Source organism: Thunnus maccoyii, chromosome 8, assembly GCF_910596095.1.
Source record: "Thunnus maccoyii chromosome 8, fThuMac1.1, whole genome shotgun sequence".
Lineage (NCBI taxonomy): Eukaryota > Metazoa > Chordata > Actinopteri > Scombriformes > Scombridae > Thunnus > Thunnus maccoyii.
The window spans coordinates 24657271-24677840 of NC_056540.1; the positions used below are offsets into that span (position 1 = coordinate 24657271).

At 41.0% G+C, this 20570-nt stretch overlaps 1 protein-coding gene across 1 annotated transcript in view; it reads right to left on the reverse strand.

The window, feature by feature from the left end:
• slit3 (slit homolog 3 (Drosophila)) overlaps positions 1–20570 on the reverse strand; it is a 261998-nt gene that overhangs the window by 108018 nt on the left and 133410 nt on the right. The window contains exons 5-6 of the mRNA XM_042418724.1: positions 14614–14685; positions 1276–1347 (exon numbers count right to left, since the gene is read on the reverse strand). Coding sequence (XP_042274658.1) covers positions 1276–1347; positions 14614–14685 — 144 coding nt within the window. The remainder of the gene's footprint in view (positions 1–1275; positions 1348–14613; positions 14686–20570) is intronic.

A 20570-nucleotide genomic window follows, 5' to 3' on the forward strand; every position in this document is an offset into this window, starting at 1 on the left:
GCTGTGTCTTTCTTTGTCTATGTTCTCCCTCTTTCTCTTTGTCTCTGCCTTATTTGCTATAGAGTTTTGCCCTCTGATAAACACACTCAGTATTAATACCACTAACCTTTTCACCTCTCAGCATCATATAGCAGAATATGGGTGCATTGCCAACAACCCTGCAGACAAATAAACCAATGCTTGTGCCAACCACAAAGAAAAAAAAAAGATCATGTTAACCTTTTTCCAGCTATGTTTTTCACAAAATTATGACTTGACCCTATAACCTTCATATATTTTAGCACAAAATAGTTCAGTTGTTGCAATAGAGCAAACGCAGCTAAGGACACATTTGTGCGCATACACACTAAGTGTGGAGAGAGTCGACACTGTTCCCCAACACAACCTGGCACTGCACAGTTGCCAGTCACCCCTCTGAGCATAGTGATAAATGAGCAGCTCTAAAAATGTGGACAGATAAGATGCACAAACTTGTGTACACTCACACACACACACACACACACACACACACACACACTCAATCACAAACACAGCTGGAAGCAAACACGCAAGACCATTAACATATTCCCATATGCAGAGGGAATCACCCACATGCACTAACGCACATAATGCAGGAAAAGCACAAACCACAGCAGGTGGCAGACACACTGTTTGCGTGTGTGTATGTGTGTATCGGTCTATTGTATGTCAAGGACGAACCATTTGCTGCTGAATTAACAGGTACTCTAGGCTTCATCCTTACAAGCAATGTGCAAAAGTATTTAGACATGCACCTCAGCGCTCACAGACTTACACAAGGATATTGCTACAGATAATTCACACATCGAAACACACAGGGGAACTACATTTTCTTTACAAAAGCATCTTAAAGTTAAAGCTTTTCTTATATTCAGGACACACATCAGATGCTTATCACGAGGAAGATAAAAATTAGATGGGAAAGTAAATGAAGGAGAAAGAATGACGGATGGCATGCGAGAAGGAGAAAGGAGAGGAGAGAAGAGGTGAGGAGAGAAAAGGAGAGGAGAGGAAAGGAAAGGAGAGGAGAGGAAATTTTTTACATGAAAAGAAAAAAGAAACATGAAAGCACAAACAAACAGAATAAGACCAAACAAAGCTGATAGCGAGAGGAGGAGAGTGCAGGACAGATGCCTGCTTCTCAGACAACACAGGAACAGGGGGAGAGAGGCAAAGAGGGGATGAGAGGAGGTAGAGGAGGAGGAGGAGGAGAGAGAAGGAGCCAGAGTGAGAGGACCGGGGTTTTTCTCTACTTACAGAATCTCCAGATCGCGCAGCGCTCGGAAAGCTCCATCTTCGATGCAGCTGATGTGGTTGCTGTCCAGTTGCCTGCACCACGCATACAAACACACACACACGCAGACAAATACACACACACACACACACACACACACAGATGAGAGAGAGATGGGAGAGAGTCAAGCGCAAGTCTGCAAGGTCCGCTTCGCTGTGGGAGGGACTAACAAAAAGACTGGTTGCGTGAATGAGGATGTGTGCATATGGGGGTGTGTGTGAGGTGATACCCCAGTGGTGGGCTTAAAGTAGCAGGTAGGAGACACCGGTGCTAACTCTCTCTCCCACACACACTCCCGTACACCACACTCACACTCTAGGGATGCCCAGTCCAGACGATAGCACAACAGCTAAGGTTAAGTCTCTCACCTCAGTGCTGATATGGCCAGCCCTGAGGAGAGGAGGAGAGGAAAAAGAGAACGCGAGTGAGGAGACCGGTGCGCTGAAGTGGCCTGCCTGGCGTCAGCCTATCACCTCCCTCCCTTGCCGCACGCCCAGCGCACACTGGCCACCAGGAGAGAGAGAGACGAGAGAGGTAGACACAGTGAAGAAGAGAGCGAGCAAGCCGTAGCTACTAAAGCCCACCCTGCTTGTCTGTTCTGTAAATATTAATTGCATTTTCTCCTCTCCCACCCCTCCTTTCCTATCCTCCTCCCCATGTCCTCTTTTATTCTTTTTTTTTTCTTCTCTCTGTAGTGAAAGAGGGAGTAATTTCATTACATTAGGCCAGCCAATCCATTAAGGGCCTTTTACCGGCTCTGTCACTGAAACAATTTCATTAAAAGGAAAGCCTCCGTAAATCAACCTACAGTCACGACTCTGCCTCTCTTTCCCGTTCTTCTTCCTTCCTTCCTCTCCCTCTCTCACCCTCCCTACTCTTCCTCTCTCACCCTCCCTCCTCCTCCCCGACTTGTTTGACGCCTCGTTCGCCGGACTCCCAGATGCACCCTGTGCCCCACCGTCATCCATCCTTTGCTTTTACTTTAATTTGCTCGGCTCTAGGTATTCAACCCCCTTCCCCACCGCCATCCATCCCTCCATCCCTCCATCCATGAACCCAACAACCCTGAAAACCTCCACTCCTCCCTCCCTCCCTCCTTCCCATCCATCCATTCCTCTCTCTCTCCTCCCCTTTCTCTTCTTCTTCTTCTGCGGAGGGGCAGATGGATGGATTGCAGATGGAGAGATACAAAGGGCAGACATTTAGAAGTATCTCCTTGTTTTTTCTCTTTCTTCTTTTTTTTTAACTTACCCAGGAAGGATGAGTGGCATTTAGCCTGTTACACAGACACTCGGGCAGACAGGTGGACACACACACACACACACACAAAGATATATGACAGAAAAGAAGAAACCAAACACAAGACACACACACACACACCTAGAGAAACACAGTTAGAGGAGGACATGAAATCATAACAATCCACAAACAAAAATGCCCTCGTGGACACACACACACACACAAACACACAGACACACAAACATATACACACACACACATACACGCACACACAGCGTGGCTAGTTACTGTCTGCTCTCCAGACACTAGAAGATAAAAGCATATCACTCCACCTTAACCTTCTCCTCCTTGTCCCCTTCCCCATCTCATCCATCCCTAATCCTTTTTTTCTTTGACTTCTATCCTCCCCTCTTCTTTTTTCTCCCCCTTGTTTCCAAGCATCCGTCTTCTGTTGTCTCCCACTCTCCATTCATAATCCATTTTTTTCTCCCTCTAGTGCCCTCTCGTCTTCTCTCATCCCTGAATCCCCTTCACCTTTTCTCTTCTCACACTCCATCTATCCATCACTAATCCATTTCTTCACCCTGTTTTCTTTTATCAACCCTTTAAATCTCCTTTTCTTCTTCTCTACATAGCCTCTGTGTTTTCTCGGCACTGCAGCACCTGTTATATCAGTCATGTGAGCTTTTAACCCTGAGGATGGTGGTTTCCAAAACAGGAGCTGAGTTTTTCTCTGTAGGGCAACAAAAATCACATCAAGGCTTTGGGAGTAATGCATTTTTTGGTACGTTTTTTTTTTTTATATGTGCATGTTAGTGTGAGGGTGCAAGGGGAATTTGAAAAGTGTATTTACTAAAATACACCAAGTGCACCTCAATACTGTATGTAGCTGCATCCCAGGAAGCAGCCGGTCAAAGTAAGGCGCTATTGTGGTGACAAAATAAATGTGAAAAACAAACATTTAAAGTTAGCGTTTGCCTTAAGCTTAATTGTCTTATCTTATTTGAACTTCTGCAAAAATCTTTTTTTCTTCTTTGACCAACACTACTGCAGGAGCTCGCGAGCCAAACTGCATAAAGTCACACACAGATAAAACCAGGAAACACTACCATACAAAACCACCGCAATCGTCTTTGTTTTATCTATTTATTCTCGTCTTTTTCAAATGTTTTGTGTGTTGGAGGCAGCTGTGACGTGCACAACAGGGTCATAAAAAGTAATTCACTGCGCAGTACAGCAAAATACATTTTTCATGTATTCCTACCTGATATTGACCAGCTGCTGGTGGTTAACAGTTGGCACGAATTCAGTTTGGACTCAAGACAGTAAATACCAAACAACTCTGTGCCCACAGGCCAGGTTTGGCTCGCAACATAATTATTTTCGGCCCTCCAAAGACTTCCAGAGACTAATGAGATGTTTTGATCTGCTTTGATGCAATGCAATTATATTTTAGAGGTGATTTAGATAAGTTGTTTACCGCCTTGTCATGCGTGCTTGATTAATTGAGCATGATTTGTAAAGATCTGTAAGATCATTAATGTGGAGCACTAAACAAGTATTCTGTTATATAACATAATAAAAGAATAGACTGATAGGCGTGTGTGCTCTTGTTTAAAGCCATGTTTTAAGTCAAAGATTTTTTTTCCCCCTTTTTGCATACTTGTTGGAAAGTGAGCTGTGAGTGTGAGCATCTGTTTAATGACTGGACTCTTAAATATAGTGAGTCTGGGGATCATACAAACATATGGCTGTGCCATGTTTGTGTTTTAGGTAATTAAAAGGCATGTTTGTTCTTCGTTTTTTTGAATGCAAACTGGCACACACAGTCTGATCAGCCATATGGGGATGCATGGCTCTGCCAAAGTTGACTGTAGTTTATAAGGCCATTCTATTTTTGGTACTGCTCTTTTTTTGTAACACAGAATATTAAGCATATGGATAGAGTTGTGTCACTCTAGAGAACAAAGGTCTGTTAAAGTCTTTGCCAATTCATTCATCCGGTAAGACAGCTGTGAGAGTGCCCTCCCTACAGAACGACAACGTCAGTTCAATAGTTAAAAAGATGTTTACGCAATCCTGACATGTGATCTCTTATGGCATTGAGCACAGTGACTATCCTCTCAAAGTGTCAAAAGTGTAAAGAGTGGGATGTTGTTACAGTACCCCAAAATCACTTAGGGAAGAAGTCAGGGTGACTTATTGGGTGTATGTGTCTTTGAAAATGGAGACTGTGGTTCACATCCTGTCATCTACCAGCAATCAACATTGTTTTTTATACCATGACCATGATATTTTGATAACCCTGATCAGCTAATCATTTCAGCCTTGAAGAAGTCTATGCAAAAAAGAGACTAAAACTAGATTTTAAACCCTGCACACCTCCATTCACATGATTTTAATGTCACCTCAGCGACTCGAAATTCACCTGTAATTTTACAGGATTGTGTTTTTATTTTTTTATTTCTATAACATATTATCACCATTCTTCAGAAACATCACACTTCTGTAATTTTTCCAGATTTGAAAATAACCGGTGGATTCATATTGGCGGCCATGTACTTCATCTTCCACCCTCATCCACAGTAAACGATTCCATCATCTGTGATATGATTGGATTTCTCCGACAGCTTTGTTCACCAAGCACCCTGATTAGCAGTGACATGATTGGTATCAATCTGGGATGAGAGTGTACTTTGTGCGTCTGTGTGCATGTGTGTTCTCTATATGCCTGCCATTGTGTTGCATTCAAAGTCCTTGCGTGTGTGCGTGTGTTTTTATGTGTTCAGATTACAGATGTTTGTTACGGGGGATAGAACGGGGGTCCAAAATTTAATTTCCTTCCATATAATTAGTTAGTGTGTTTAATCATGTCTATCATAAGGCCTATTGGCAGACCAGACTGATTCAATCCTTCCCTCTGCTACCATCTGGAGCTATGGGGAGATACACACACACACACATACACACACACACACACACAGCAGCCCTGCTGTTCTATGAATCCATCAGTGAGCAACCACTACTGACTGAGTAATTAATGAAAGGACAGAGGAAGGAAAGGAGAATACACTAGCTGTGTTTCCATCCAATGCTCAACAAATAATGCTTCATCAAATGTTCAGCTGGAAATTACAAAGAATGTTTCTCATTTTCCTGAAGCAGAACATTTTTGTTGATAAATAAATTACACAATGAATAGTGATGGAAACACGCTGGGAACACATTGAATAAATAGTGCTGTGTTATGGCTCATTTTATTACTACAAGACGTCAATTGATCACTTTGTATGTTTTGGTAAAATGTAGCCATTGTGTGGTGAATGGCAACAGAAACAACCACTTTCCAAAATAATTGAAAGCCTCTTTCAGGTTTATTTGATCAACACAGCAGATAGAAACTAATCCAACATGCTTCTTACAACAAAACAAATGTAATGCTGCGAAAAGTGTGCATTACATTTATGACAGTTACCTTGTGCTCACACTTGCAGGGACTTCTTGTTTTGTGGGAAAACTGATTTGCTGATGGGCTATATTTATAAATTTGACTTTCTGATGTGGAACATTTTTTCTTCTGCTAAGAGCACAATCTTCCATCTTCCATTTTAACTGTTGTAAGGAACTGACTGATTGACAGGAGCTATACTCAAAAGAAATATTACAGCTGAAAAACATTTGGTGACCAAAACTTCTCATCTCTGATTCTTATTTACACAAATTTTGAGTCTGCTCACCTGTCTAAGTCACATAACTGAAATCTCCCCACCAGCCCCCATTTTCTGTCACTTTTTGTCTATCAAGTGAAACAATCATGTCTCTTGTCTTGCCAGTCTGAGCGCAAGTTTAGATAGAAAGATGCCAAGAAAGATGAGCAACGAGCAGATGAGCAGATTAAAAAAAAGTCACTGGGTTAAATGGGTTGAGAGGAAAGACTAAGAGAAGGAAGGAGAGAATAGTATAAGAATGTGGGCAGATAAAAGACAGAGCAAGAGAGGAGTCAGCAGAAATGGTAAAATGATTCAAAGAAAAGGAAGAGGGGAGTGAATAATGGGGAAATACAAAGAAGTTACAGAAGTAAGGAAGAAAGGTAGGAGACATGCAGCGAAACAGAAATGAAAAAAAGTAGAAGGCTGGGTCTGATTAATGCGGGGTGGATGGACATCTGCAATGGCTGCCACTGCATGTAGCCGTAATGCAGTAAATGAGGATTTGTACAATACAGGGTAGGTATTGTCTTGCAAATGATGGGTCTGCTTTTAGTGATGTTCAAGGTTACAGGAACTCATGTCATGTTTTCCACATAATTATAAGTCCACCTCTGTTGACTGTGTTCCAGACTGAGATTGGTACATGCAGTCAAGGACATCAAGAGGCTTTCCAGCTCCGTATTTTTTTGCAAATAGTGCTGTATCAAATTAGAAAAGCTGAATGTAAACTTGCCTGAAGTGAGTGGATTTTTTGGGTTTTTTTTAACTCTGTTAACAAGGAAAATAAATGGTGAAAAGAGATGGAAACATTTGTCTAATGGTAAAGTTCACGTCCCGTAAAGGAAACTTTGCAAAACTGTAGAATCTACTTTGAAGGTCTTTTGGAGAACACAGAGGTGTTTTTTCTACTGTAGCTTAAACTAACTACTACCCTTCAAAAGTGTGAGTTTACAGATTTGTTACATCAAATAATATATCTATCACAGTGATTTTGCAAAATACAACTGTTTAGCTAAATATGTGACAATTTTTGCAGAGCTATTAATGTTTACTCTATCCTGTCTCAGTTGGTTACTACCTTTATTGAATTAGCCACATTCTGCCATTTAGGGAAGTAAGTAAAGAGCAAAGAATAGATGGGAATTTATGTAAAATATTTGTGGAAGCTGGCTGTTATGTCTTCATTATTCTTTCCCAACAGTCCTTGCAAATTGTTGCAAGGCAAAGTACATCCGGTGGGGCAAGAAATTACATGGTGAAGTGTGTGCACCTTATTCCTCCTGGTGTCACCTTCATTTAAAGATGTTCTGCCCTAAAAATGATGCCCATTATCAATCTTTTTTTGTATATTTATATAGTATATATCACACACACTCTTGCTAGATATATGTCTGGTTCTAGCTGTCAGTTGTTGGAATTGTGGTAAATAACTGAAGGCAAACATCTGCAGTGACAGAGACACACAACAGTGCAGGTCAGAAACTCGTGTGTGTGCATGTGCACGCAGCCGACACAATGTTCTCACCTCTCTCTAAGGCGCTGTAGTCATAATTCAAACAAACGGCCATCCTGCACTGCATTGTGGGTAGGGAAGCGTGAAGCGTGGAGGCGTTTTATGAGGGAGAAGAGAAAGGAGAGGATGACAGGAAGGAGGAAGGTAAAGAAGTAAAGCCACGGGGTGGGTTTTATTGTACAGTTGTATTGTTTGGAGAAATTACACATTACATTTTCTGAACACATTCTGCCAAAGCACCTAAAGGTACTGGGAGTGTGTAGATGTTGAGCATGGGTGGACCCAGTGGGAAAAATGAATTAAATTTTATCACAAAAAAAAAGTGGGTAAGAGAGAGAGAAGGCAGGCAGATGGAAAACAAGGTACAATATGAGGACGTGATGGCTACAGAAGATAAAAAGCATGTCTGTGTGGGCACTGAGGTGTAATGTGAGGGCATATGAAACAGCTGTACCTTATCTGATGCGTCCATGCTTCTCTGTAATCCAACTACAGCTATATGCCTCCCAGTGTGAGTGACTCACATGTGTTAGGATTTAAGCGTGACTACGACTGTACACATACAATATCTGTGGTTGATCACATTTATCTTTGCTTTTCTTCCTCTCTTCACTGTAAGCAGAGAGTGTAACAGAAGCTAACTACTGAATATTGTTGCATAGCTTTCAAGAAAAAAAATGTTTTAATAGTAGTCTGATAGAATCCCCACACATTATGATGTAGCACCCATTTCTCTCTCCATGATTTCAAATATTTTGCGGATTATGCTTCATTCATTCTCGGGTGGGTGGGGTTTACTGCATCTGGCCAGTAGAGGTTGTTGTAAATTATTACTCACAGAGTATGATTGTGTAAACTTTATGTATGACAGTTAACATTTCAAAATGCCAGTTTATACTTTATGCTGTTGGTTCTTACTATAACTCTGGTGGGAAGGGAAAGATGTGTCATTTTCAACACATGAATTTTGAATTGAATTCAAGTGGAAACTACTACAGCTTGAGTCTGAATTCAATGCGGAAGTATCTTAAAGTGCAACGCCATTGACGGCCATTGCTAATTGACTCCCATTTAAAAAGCGTCAACTTCTCTCTAGAAATACTCAATCACTCTATGAAAAAAATGTATAGATTATGCTCTCAATTGTTAAATTCGGGCCGTCTAGTAAGTGTGCTGGGGGTCATTTTGGAAATTATTGCTCTGTTGATAAGATTTGAAGACTTAGTTCAGACTGTCATCAGCTCTGCATGAATAAATGCAGCCCTCCCATTCTTATTCAAAATAACACAATCATTTTGAGACTGCTCTAGGCAACTTTTAATATAGGAAGCCCAAAAGGGCAGTGACTATCAGGGTGATTTAAATATTAAGAAAACATTTAAATTCAGTGAACTGTTTACCCCATGGCCTGAAATGTATTCTTTTTGTCTTATGGGGGTGGAAGTGATGCAAGTCGGTTTTCTGGTGATGGAGAGCTCGCTCGACGCTCAAGGCTACTTTTGTATTTCTCGCTCATGTTTCGATTTGTAACTCCCTGTGTGCAGAAGGACCTTGCCACCAGCGCTTGCACATGACACACATTATGGGGGAAAAAACTGTGATTCCATGGCATCTTGTTTTTCAAAAGGGATTGGACACTTTTCCCAGCTGCATCATGACTTTGTGATAAGCTCAGGAGAAGCGACGGAAGCTTAAACGTACACAGGTGTGGTTAACATGATGATTTTTGTGGCAAGGCGAGGCAAGACAAGACACTACCACACAAGCCATGACGTTACAAGACAAGATTAGATTATTGAGAATATGATTAGATAAGATTAGATACGATAAGATAAGCATCCAAAATGTGACATAGATAAAACCAGAAAAGACCAAGCGTGTTGCAGGAATTTTGGCACATGCTTTCTATCCATTCTAACTCCACATTTACCTTTATCATCTGTAGTTTGACTGACAGCTTGAGTTTAGGGGGATGACAGGACCAATAGTCAGCACAATGTATAGAGGAGCTCACACGTACACACACAAACACCTACACACAGATGTATGGCATATACCTGTCTCCTTAGGTTAGCAGAAGACTACAGTAATCGTATTTGCCAGCTTCTTGGCAGTTTCAGCAAAGCAGTCAATCTGATAGCAGGGTCAAAGGGGTCTGTGTGGATGTGTGTGTGTGTGCGCATATGTGTGTGTGTGTGAAAGAAGTGCAATAAATTGCATACATTGCTATAGTAGCCACTAGGTAGCATGAAAAGGGGCAGTTGAGAGAGAAAGATAGAGAGCCTATCCTCTGAGAAACAGACTGAGTGAGACAGAAAGAGAGAGAGACATAGATAGTGTGAGAGACAGAGAGAGAGAGGGAAGAGGCGGTGAGCGAGACAGAGGAGAAAGTGAGAGTGAGAGAGAGAAACAAAGTGAGACAGAGAGAGAGACATATGAGAAAATCAATGCTGTGTCCACCAGGGACAGAATGTCATGAAGTTTTTTTACTCTGTGGTATAATGGAGGGCTGGAGCCTTTTACTGCAGGAGTCACCTTGTCTAATGGAGGGAAGAATTGAGGGATGGAGGGAGGTGAAAAAGAAAAAAAAGAGGGAAACTGTGAGAAAAAAGCGGGAGAGAGGGGAATTTAAGGGAGCAGCTAGTTGGAGGGAGCTGGGAAATAAAAGGATGGTAAAGAAGAAGGAAGAATGGAGGACAGATTGAACAATATATGATGGAAAGCAGAATTTAAAAAACGAGGAGGAAAGAGAGAAAAAAGAGAAATGCCAGGAGGAAAAGAGAGAAAAAGCTGGACGTATAAGAGGGAAAGGAAGAAGACTGAAGGATGGCAAAATCGTTGGAAAGAAGGATAAAGGGTGAATATATGATGCAGGGTGAAGGGAGAGAAAGATAGAGGGAGGAGGAAAGGGAAGGGGATGAGATTTGAGGGGGAGGAAAGGAGTAAAGACAGTGTAGAAACTAAAGAGAGGAAAGGAGGATAGGAAAGAGGAGGAGCAGGTGCTGTAAGACGTCAAAAAGGATGGAGGAAGAAATGACTGATTTTATCACCAAGTCCTTCAAATTAAGGTTGTTTGACCATGCACTCCAAAACGACCCATAGGTAGATTTTCTAATCAGCATTAACGGACAGGACATCATTTATCTGTGCTTTCCAAAGGAGTTCAAATCACTGTTTAAAACTAATTATGTTTTACGGTGTGACAACGCTAAAGTTAAAATGATAACTTGAAACGTGGTGCGGGTTAAATTTACTACTTCCTCAAAGTTAGGCAACCTTAATCATCATGGCAACATTAACACCACAGCAATCATAGTTACAGTTGTTTAAAAAAACTGTCCTGACTCGCAGTTGGAAACATAATATTCGCGGTTGGAAGCGGGAAGCGAACGGCAGTCTACTGCAGCAAGGTCCACTTTTTGTAAGTTAGGATCTAACCAACCACCCAACCCGAAATATGTCACCTTATATAGACGTCATCTGAACTCACTGATGGCGTACCTCAAACGTAACTATAGCTCATTTCTGGCAACTGACTTCACGACCTATTGTGTCGTTTTTCTTGAGAGGAAGCAAAAAAAGGCAAGAAAAGTAAAATGATCCACTTTGTAGGTCAAAGCAATTCAGTGCAAAACATTTTAACGGGGGCAGAAAGAATTTTACCGTCAATTTTGATTGATATGACTTTATAGCTTTGGCAGAAAGTGAAGAACCATGTCTGGTGTTAAAAAGGTAAGGGAAGGGTGCAATAGTTTAGAGTGGGAAAGTGGAGTGGAGTGTAAAGTGCAAAACCAAAGTCTCAGGTGTAAAAGTGTGTCAATGTATGAATGTAATGCAGGGGAAAATATTGAAAAAGAGCCTGCATGCTCAGCAAACCTTCCCCTGATAAAAACAGGTTAAAGAAATAAAAACAGTGTCTAAGTTGGTGTAACATCTTGACTAAGATGTGATGCTCTGTATTAGTTCACTTTCTGGCACTGAACTTCAAATGGTTGTGAAATACTTCAGTGAGTCTAAGGTCAGAGAGGCAAGGTGGTGCGTGGCGTTTAGTTTGGATTGTGGCCTGTGTAAGAAGGTAGAGTGGATTAGATTATCAGAGGCCAACCTGAACTCAAAGGTTTGGAGCACAGCCATGGGAACTGACACTCGCTCACTTACGTACACACACAAACACACACACACACACACACACACAGCAGAATGGAGCACAGAGTACAGACACTTTCAGGTCCATTTAACTTAAGAGTAATAATCTCCTGTGGACTTTGGCGGCCATATTGAATTTACATCACACAGGGGAGAGAAAACTAACCAGAACCGTGCCTGTAGCCTAACTCTGAATTACTGATGTGTAGCAAGATACATATTAATCAATTCACGGATTGCCCAATGAAGTATGGGAAGCACATACATATTAATAATCCAAAGACGTATAAAATACGTTCACATTTTACAGTGAGGCACTGGAAATAAACTGGTGTAATTGTGCCTTTGACTGCTTGCTATTTAGATAAGCAGTGCTGTTGCTGGTAGGATGAAAAGTTGTACCAGCCCAGCCCAGACCTGAGTCAAGAATTCTTGGTAAGTTCTCTGCTGATAAGTATTTTCATTACTTGTGTCTTGAATAGGCACTACTTTGATGTACAGAGAGGATACAAAATAATGTAAAACCCTCATTGTAAAAGGATGTAAACTCTGAAGTACAAACACTACTACCAAGGTGGGTCTTGATATCAATTAGCAGCTATATGACGCATTAATTAGCTGTTATGGAGCTTTTGATCATAACACAAGATCCTCACCAGCAGATGGAGCTTGCAGAGTTGTCATGGAGTTGTTGATGTTTAAATTTCCACTTTTTTCCCCCAAGCACTTGAAAGACTCCTCATCCGCGTCGGCTTAAAAGCCAAGGTTCGAAGTTCATTCTCGAACTTGGAAACAGCAGTTGAGAAAACAATCTCACCACCAACATCCATTTAGTACAGCGGCAGTTCAGAACAGTGGGGATTTCAATCAAATCACAATATCATCATGAGCAGAATGGAACGAAATACATTAATAATTATGGTGTATCTATTTCACTATCATTAATCAAATATGTCCCATCTTTGCATCAGTGATTGTAATGATGATTCATTTACTTCTAAGTTCAGATCCATTTTTGAGGACGTTTTAATCTTATTCACCCCGTATGTATAGTCACCCTGCCCAAGATCATGTTTATTATATGTGACACATCTTTTTTTTAAAAAATGTGCTTATTATTATTTCTTCACATTGCAACTAAATCACTACAAAAAACAATCTGTGTATTAGATCAAAATCATCTCTGTCTCCCCTCTATCTATCTCTCTCTTTCTTTCTAATTTAGTCACAGAACATTGTTTTTTTTTTCTGTCTGTCAGCAGCTCTAGTAGTGAAATAAGGCTTGGGGAGCATCCAGAATAATGGGTTATTATCTTTTTGCATCTTGTAGTTATTATGCTCTGCTCTGTTTTTCTATCCCGTTCTCGCTTCTTCTCTTTGTCATGTCAGTCATGACTGATAAAACACAACAGCAAACTTTAATTTACACTGAAGATTTGTTGAGTGAATCTGCTTTTTTTTTTCTAGCACTATCCAGTTTCATTGTCACATAACGTTAAGAACCTGAACTTCAGCCACCATCTGCTGCTGGTCACTGCACTTCACAACCACAGTGAGTTCTATTCTATTCTATTCTATTCTATTCTATTCTATTCTATTCTATTCTATTTTATTCTGTGCCTTGTATTGAACTTTCTATCATTGAGCACGTTGTCTACCCCCAAGAGTCTGTCTAGGATTCTTCTATGCATCAGGCAGGATTGATCAGCCGTTATTGATGAGAAGCATTGATTAGGCAGCGTATTGATCACACTATTGGTGATTAGGACGTCATGAATAAATGACAGGAGGGTATCGAGTGTTTGACGTGAGGACAAAACCTTCCCTGGACAGGAGCAGGAGGAGAAGAGAGGGAGAGGAGGAAAAAGAAAAAGAAGAAGTAGATGAAGATGAGAGAAGTGGGAATATAGGGGGAAGTGGAAGAAAAAGTAGAGAGGGAGGTGCAAGGAGGAAGTGGGAGGAGGATGAGAAGAGGTGATGAAAAGCAAAATGCTGAAGAGGGCAAGGAGGTGCAGGGAAGATGGAAATAACAGATGAACCTTGTGGAACTGGAAAATATGTCAACGAGTTTCATTTATATAAGAAAAAATAGGGCTCAGGACAACATTTAAAGAGAAAACTTGTGATTCAAAATCAGGTGGTTTAAAGCCATATAGAAAATACACTGACTTCCTCAAATTCTATTATAGACAATCTAAAATGGACACGGTAGATAGGTTCAATTCATGCATCATCAGCATCATGTATCAGGCTTAATAATCACATTTTCCCCTTTTTTTCCCTTTAAGTATCTTTGATATGGGATGAAAAAACATCCTATTACATACATTTTACAGTTTCAGTATCTAGTTCTTCATTGAAGCTATATTTGAAATGTCTCGGGCATCATTTTTTACACATTTTCCCAACATATCTGGCATCTTTGGAGAGTTTCAGATGTCCACTACAATTTAAAAAGAAGTGATGCTTCATTTATGCACAGCATGAGTTTGGGTCAGTAAGATTTAAAGCGTTAAAAGGAATTTTTAAAAGAGTGTTGAACATTACTTGAAAATAATTTTAAAAAAAGAGGCTGAGTAACACGTAAAACGGAGAAGGGCTTTGATAGAAATGAAGGCAGGGACGAGGGACGAAGAAGAGATGAGATAGAGGGAAGAAAAAGGAGAAGAAAGAAATGGAGTAATTGTGCTTACAGGTTCTTGACACTGGTGATTCCTCTGAAAGCTTTCCTCGGAACCGCCTGAATCTGGTTCTCACTGAGGTCTCTGGGGAGAGAGAGAGAGAGAGAGAGAGAGAGAGAGGACATTAGTTGAGGTATTCCAAGCACTCAAAGATATATGGAGTCAAATGATAAACAAAACCACAAACATTTGATCTACGTCACACACACGTACGCACACACAATCACACACACACACACGCGCGCACACACACACAGCCAATTACAGAACAAAGGCACAGAAGGAGAAAGAGATGGATAGAGGGAGAGAGAGAGAAGAGAGAAAGGATGATATGACATTTATGATCAGTGGAACAATTTGGTCCAAAGAGCTTCAAAGACAAAAAGAACTATCAGAAACACTGCTGGCATGAGTCCATCTACTGCCTTTAAGTGTGTGTGTGTGCATATACGTGTGTGTGTGTGTGTGATTAATGGAAAGGCAGTGGTGGATAAAGAAAGGGGATAGAGGAGAAGAGAGAATCAGAATTAAAGAACGGTGTATGTGTGTGTGTGTGTGTGTGTGTGTGTGTTCGCATGTTTTTAATGTAAAGTCCTCCAACAGCGTGCAGCGTTGTTCTGGTGGAAAAATAATGCCCTCACATTCACTCTGAGAAACCCGAGAACACACACACACACACACATTCTAACACCACTATCACGCAACATATTTATTTTTTCTCCCTCTCAGTGATGACTCTCTTCCTCTTTCTCTTTTACACACACACACACTGAACACAGCAGCACATACAACAGCCTTTTCTTTTTTTTCCCCCTCCCTCTGTAATGAATACCTATATGAGCTAAATGATTTTTGACATGACACAACAGCCTGGCCTTAACTCTATTAGTGTTGTTTGTTGGGTAGAAGGCCTGACAGGCACGCAGGGCTCAGGAAGCACAATCTAATTAGAGAGAGAGAAGAAGAGGTATGAAATATCGGACAAGCTAATCACCCTATATTCCTGCCAGTCAAGTCTCAGTTGGATATACACACAAGCTCACATACTGTCCACACATGTGCTAACAAAGCCAATCAGCGGCAGCACACAAACGCATGACCACGCATGTTAGATCGTCGACAAGCACCGGGATAACGACAACAACACACACATGCTATAAAAGAGCAACAGACCTCTGCTTGACTTTCCTCTTTGACCTTGACACACACACACACACACACACACACATGCTGACACACACAAATATACACAGCATGGAAATCTGCCAGCCTCTCTGTGGAGAAAGGTAATTATGTACCAACCATATTCATAACATTTCCCTGTCACACAGTTAAAAAAAACCTCTTATTGGTCAGTTTTCACAGACAGACTATCACACACACTCACACACATTAACCTTGGAATGAATATTCAGTCACACACACATAAACCCTCCAATACATACTGTATATGCTTACAGCTTATGCTTGTAAATGCAATGTTCAACATGAACGTTTTGGCTCACCTGCCAAGGGGACTGGTAGATAAAAAAATACACAGGTCAAACATATTTTTTCAAAATAATAAATTGCCTTTTTGTGTCACATATACATTTGTTTCAGTACATTTCATTAAGATGATAAGGTATTATATTGAATACTGTAGCTAGCAGCAGACCGGCAGCAAGTGACAGTTTAATAAAGAGCTGCAAAGTCGAGTAGCTGACGTCCCGCACGGTAAACAGTGCTCTGAAACTAGGAGTGCTCGAGACATGTATAAAAAACACATAGGGTGCACGTGTCCACACTGTATAGGGACAAACATGAGTAATTTCCTCCCGGCCGTTATGCAGTGTGACGGATAGCCTTCCAAGATTTACTCGCCAAACAGAAAATCTACCCACGTTTGGCGCTTGGCGGGCATTAATTTCGGACACTACGCCGTCTAATTTACACTCACGTACGCATTTGCGTACACAGGAGGAAAATTGGTTGTGCATTACTCCGAAGCCAATCAACTTCTATTAGAGCTGTGAATGTTAATTGGCAAGCCGTGCTTTGAAAACAGAAAACTAATTTCCTCAAACTAACAAGGTTTCATCGTTTTGGATGTTTCCCTTTTCAGCTCTGTATGTTCTGGCTCATTCCTTTTTGTTTGACAAGAGATGAGCGTTCCTCGTTTTCTCTCCCCAGGCCTTGATGGGAAAAGTATGTGTCTGGCATTGTATACTCTTTAGGCAAAGAAAACATGTGCTTTAATGTGCAATATTGCTAAGCGCTTGCAGTAACGAAGGAGCATAAAAAAGGCAAACATTTGACAGACAGGAATGGTATTATGATATTTTAATGTGCTGCACAGCCGGAAAATATTCCCTTGTGTTTACACTTCTTGTTTTGAAGGTTTTGACACTTTTTGGGTAGGGATGGGATTCTTCATAAGGGAGGTTTTCTTTCTTTTCTTTTTTTCTTTGTTACTCCCATGCTGACGTTGACGGAGCAAATAGGAAACAGAAAGCAAAGCTGTTATCACTCTTGCTCTCTATCCCGCACTCCCATTCTCAATCTGTTTCTATTATCTGTCATTCTCTTTGTCTATCTACCTATCTAACTATATCCGTAAATCTATCCTGTTAATTTCTATGATTTGCATCCCTTTCACACTGAGCTCTGTGCACTGCTGACAAAGAGATTTGAGAATGATAACAAAAAAGAAAGAAAGAAAGCTGCAGAACAAGAACAAGATAAAGGGCGGGGAAACGCATTACAAAGTCATATTTCAGAGGAGTTCTATGGCTAATAAATCTTTTATTGTTTTGTTTACCCACCATGATATTTATTTGTTATTTCTTCGAACAGAAGGAAAGCCATCCAAGTCAAATAAAAGCCATTATGAGACTCTGTGTCTCTCTGTCGGCCTTTACGACTCCAGCTGAGTGACTGACACCGCTCTGGGAGGCCACGGTTTAGGCCGCCATAATAAAACTCATATGTCACAAGGCCTTGGATGAAGTTTTCATCATACGGATGGTTACTGGTTGTCCATTTGTGCAATTGGTTTTAGGGTTATGGAAATGTTTTTTATATCCAAGCTGCAACCCGCACTCTCACATGTTGGGATGACATTTTGGGAGGTGTAAACAATAGATGAACATGTTGTCGAGATTTTATTGGAAGCTAGAAAAATAAAAGACGTGATTTTAATGTGTGCAACAGGACACAATGCATAAGTTATGCAAATTGAACACTTGGTATCACACAAATGTGTTTGTAGTTACAAAATGTATATTTCAGCCTGATAAATGTGTTTTAGTGATTAATAAAAAAACAAAATAAAGCTGCACTTGGCAAGATCTTTGTGTAAAAAAAAAAAACAAATCAGCTTAATCAGGTCTTATCAACTTGAAACAGAGAGGAACATCCCATTCCCTCTTCTGAGATGCTGCAGAATTGCTGTAATTGTCCAAATTAAATTCTGGTGAGAGGTGTGACCACTGGCGAAACGCTGCCAAAGAACAGAAAGTGACAAAAATGAAAAAAAAAAGAAGAAAAAAATACCCACAGCTGAATGTTTTCACCACCTAACCGTGCCTCACTAGATCTGACTGACGGTGGCCTGGCAACAGACGCAAACAACCCAACAACTGTCATCACATTTTGATTCAAAATGTTGCTAAAATAAGTGCACAAAATTGTATGACATCACATTTTTCTAACTGAGCCCTGCCCACGAAAAGAAGAAGAAAAAAGAAAGAAAACAAAACAAAGAAATGCGAAATAACCAAACTACTATTCTAACTTTGGCAGAAAATGTTGTGTTCATGTTGGACCCTATTACTTATAATAAAAAGCTGATTGAAAGAATAGGTCAGAGCCTTTTATATTTAAACAGACACCTCTGGCTGCAATTTGGCAATGTTTTGATATGACCTTATGTACCGGCAGATATCAAAAATATTCTTTACTCTATCATAATGCATTATAAATGTCTGAACATATTCAACATTCAGAGCTGTGACATGTCTTCATGTAAACAGTTGTCCTCCTCCTCATCTCTCTGTGAGTCATGCCTGCTGACCTTTGAGTAGAGCAAAGGCTATCACCGACAGGAGATTGGCCTGTGATCCCTGAAAAGGACACTCACTGATAGACTAACTACACAAACACACACACACACACACACAGGTACACTCAGGGATCATTTGAATAGTGGGATAGTTTGTACACCAGTGTCTAGCAATCTGCTGCCACGTTTCAATTATTGGATTTAGCCTTTCTGGTCCTCCCCTATTGCCACAGTGTTTGAGGGAGCAGGCAATTAATCTCCTAAAAATTCTATTAAAGAGACGGATGGCTGTTTGAATTATACATCAGTTCTATCAGGATGACAAATTCTGTAAATTATAGTGATACTGATTATGAAAACAGCTGCATGTCTTTTGAAGAATTGGGGGATCTCGAGAACTGGATGGAGACAAGACAAACAAAGCAAAGTTCGCAAAAGTTCAAGTAAACAAAGTTCAGTAATCATCGGGTCCGAGAACAAGTAGAAGACAAGTTAGAAGCAGAGTAAGAGAAAGACACAGAAGAGGAGATGCCTGTTTGTCATAGCTTCTTAAGTACTGCATAATTGATTGAATTTTGACCAAATGTCTTCCAGACTTTCTCCTTTCAACACGCAGACCCCCCCCCCCACCGTCGGTTTTCCCCCAGCGAAGGCCTCTCCTCGCTGGGCATGGTGACTCTCTGTGGCCTCTATAAGTCAGGAGGGATTGAGGATGACAGCATGATCCTCCCTGGGTCAGGGTAGTGGTGGTAGTGGTCGGCTTTGGTGTGTGTGTGTATATGTGTGTGTTTGCTTCCAGCTATCACCTTCTTCATATTAACTTCCATTATTCATGTGAGGAGAATAATAACACTTGCCAGGTCACCCTTTGCCGCTTCGGATATTACTGTTAACCCTTTAACACACACACACACACACACACATACGCGCACAGAAACATGCACACAATGCTAAACAGGCCTCCTGGGTGGGATGGTGGTGCTAAATCCTTTACACTCATGCAGATATAAAGACAGAAAAACATACATACACGTCTATTCTTTCCCCTCTTTCATTTATACACACAGACCAAATGAACTTTTCTCCCAGGGTATCTCATCCTACACTTTTTTTGTGTAACAGTAGACACCAGATATTAGACGGATCCGCCCTCAGGCTTGTCCAGATATGAGCCAGGGCTGCTCAGGCCTGAACCATTAACCTGTGAACAGGGGAGTGGAAACAGGCGCGTTTGATTTGATATGGTTTTGTGTCAGATGGCATCACAGGAGGTCTCAGTTAGACAGAGATGACAAGGAGGCTGGCAAAGGTGTGCATCTGTGTGTCAGGTAGAATTTGTGTGTCTCTGCGTGAAAGAAACAGTGGGCAAGTGAAGGTGGATGGGTGAAAATGTGCGGCATGCATCTTTGTGTGTGTTTCTATGTGTGTATAAGAGTGTTTTTTATTAAAGAAAGAGTGACTGCAGAAGAAGAAAGGAAGAGAGATGACCCTTGGCTCAGCTCCAGGGGAGAGATGAAAAAGAGAGAGGAGAGGAATAGGAAGAAAATTGAGGGAACAGAAGAAAAGAGGAAAGTAGGAAGACAGAGGTGACACAATTTCTTCTCTGAAACCTGAGAGACCTTCAATAGTAGCTCAAGCCTCTCATTGCTCTTCTCCCTGTCTCTCTTCCTCTTCTCTCACTTTCTTTTTCCACCTCTCGCACTATCTCACTTTCTCTCTCTCTGTCTGTCTCTTTTCTCTCCCTTGGGGGCTGTAACTGCATTTAATATTGTTCCATAAAGAGAGTAATAAATATCGACTGCTGGCTAGCTCATATTCCCTGTGTTTTTAAGGCAGTCTACAGTAGGGTAAGACCAAAGTCATGCAGCAGGTATTACAGCGCTTACTGCCTGTACTGTTGAAGCAATTCAATATCCTGTGGTATCTG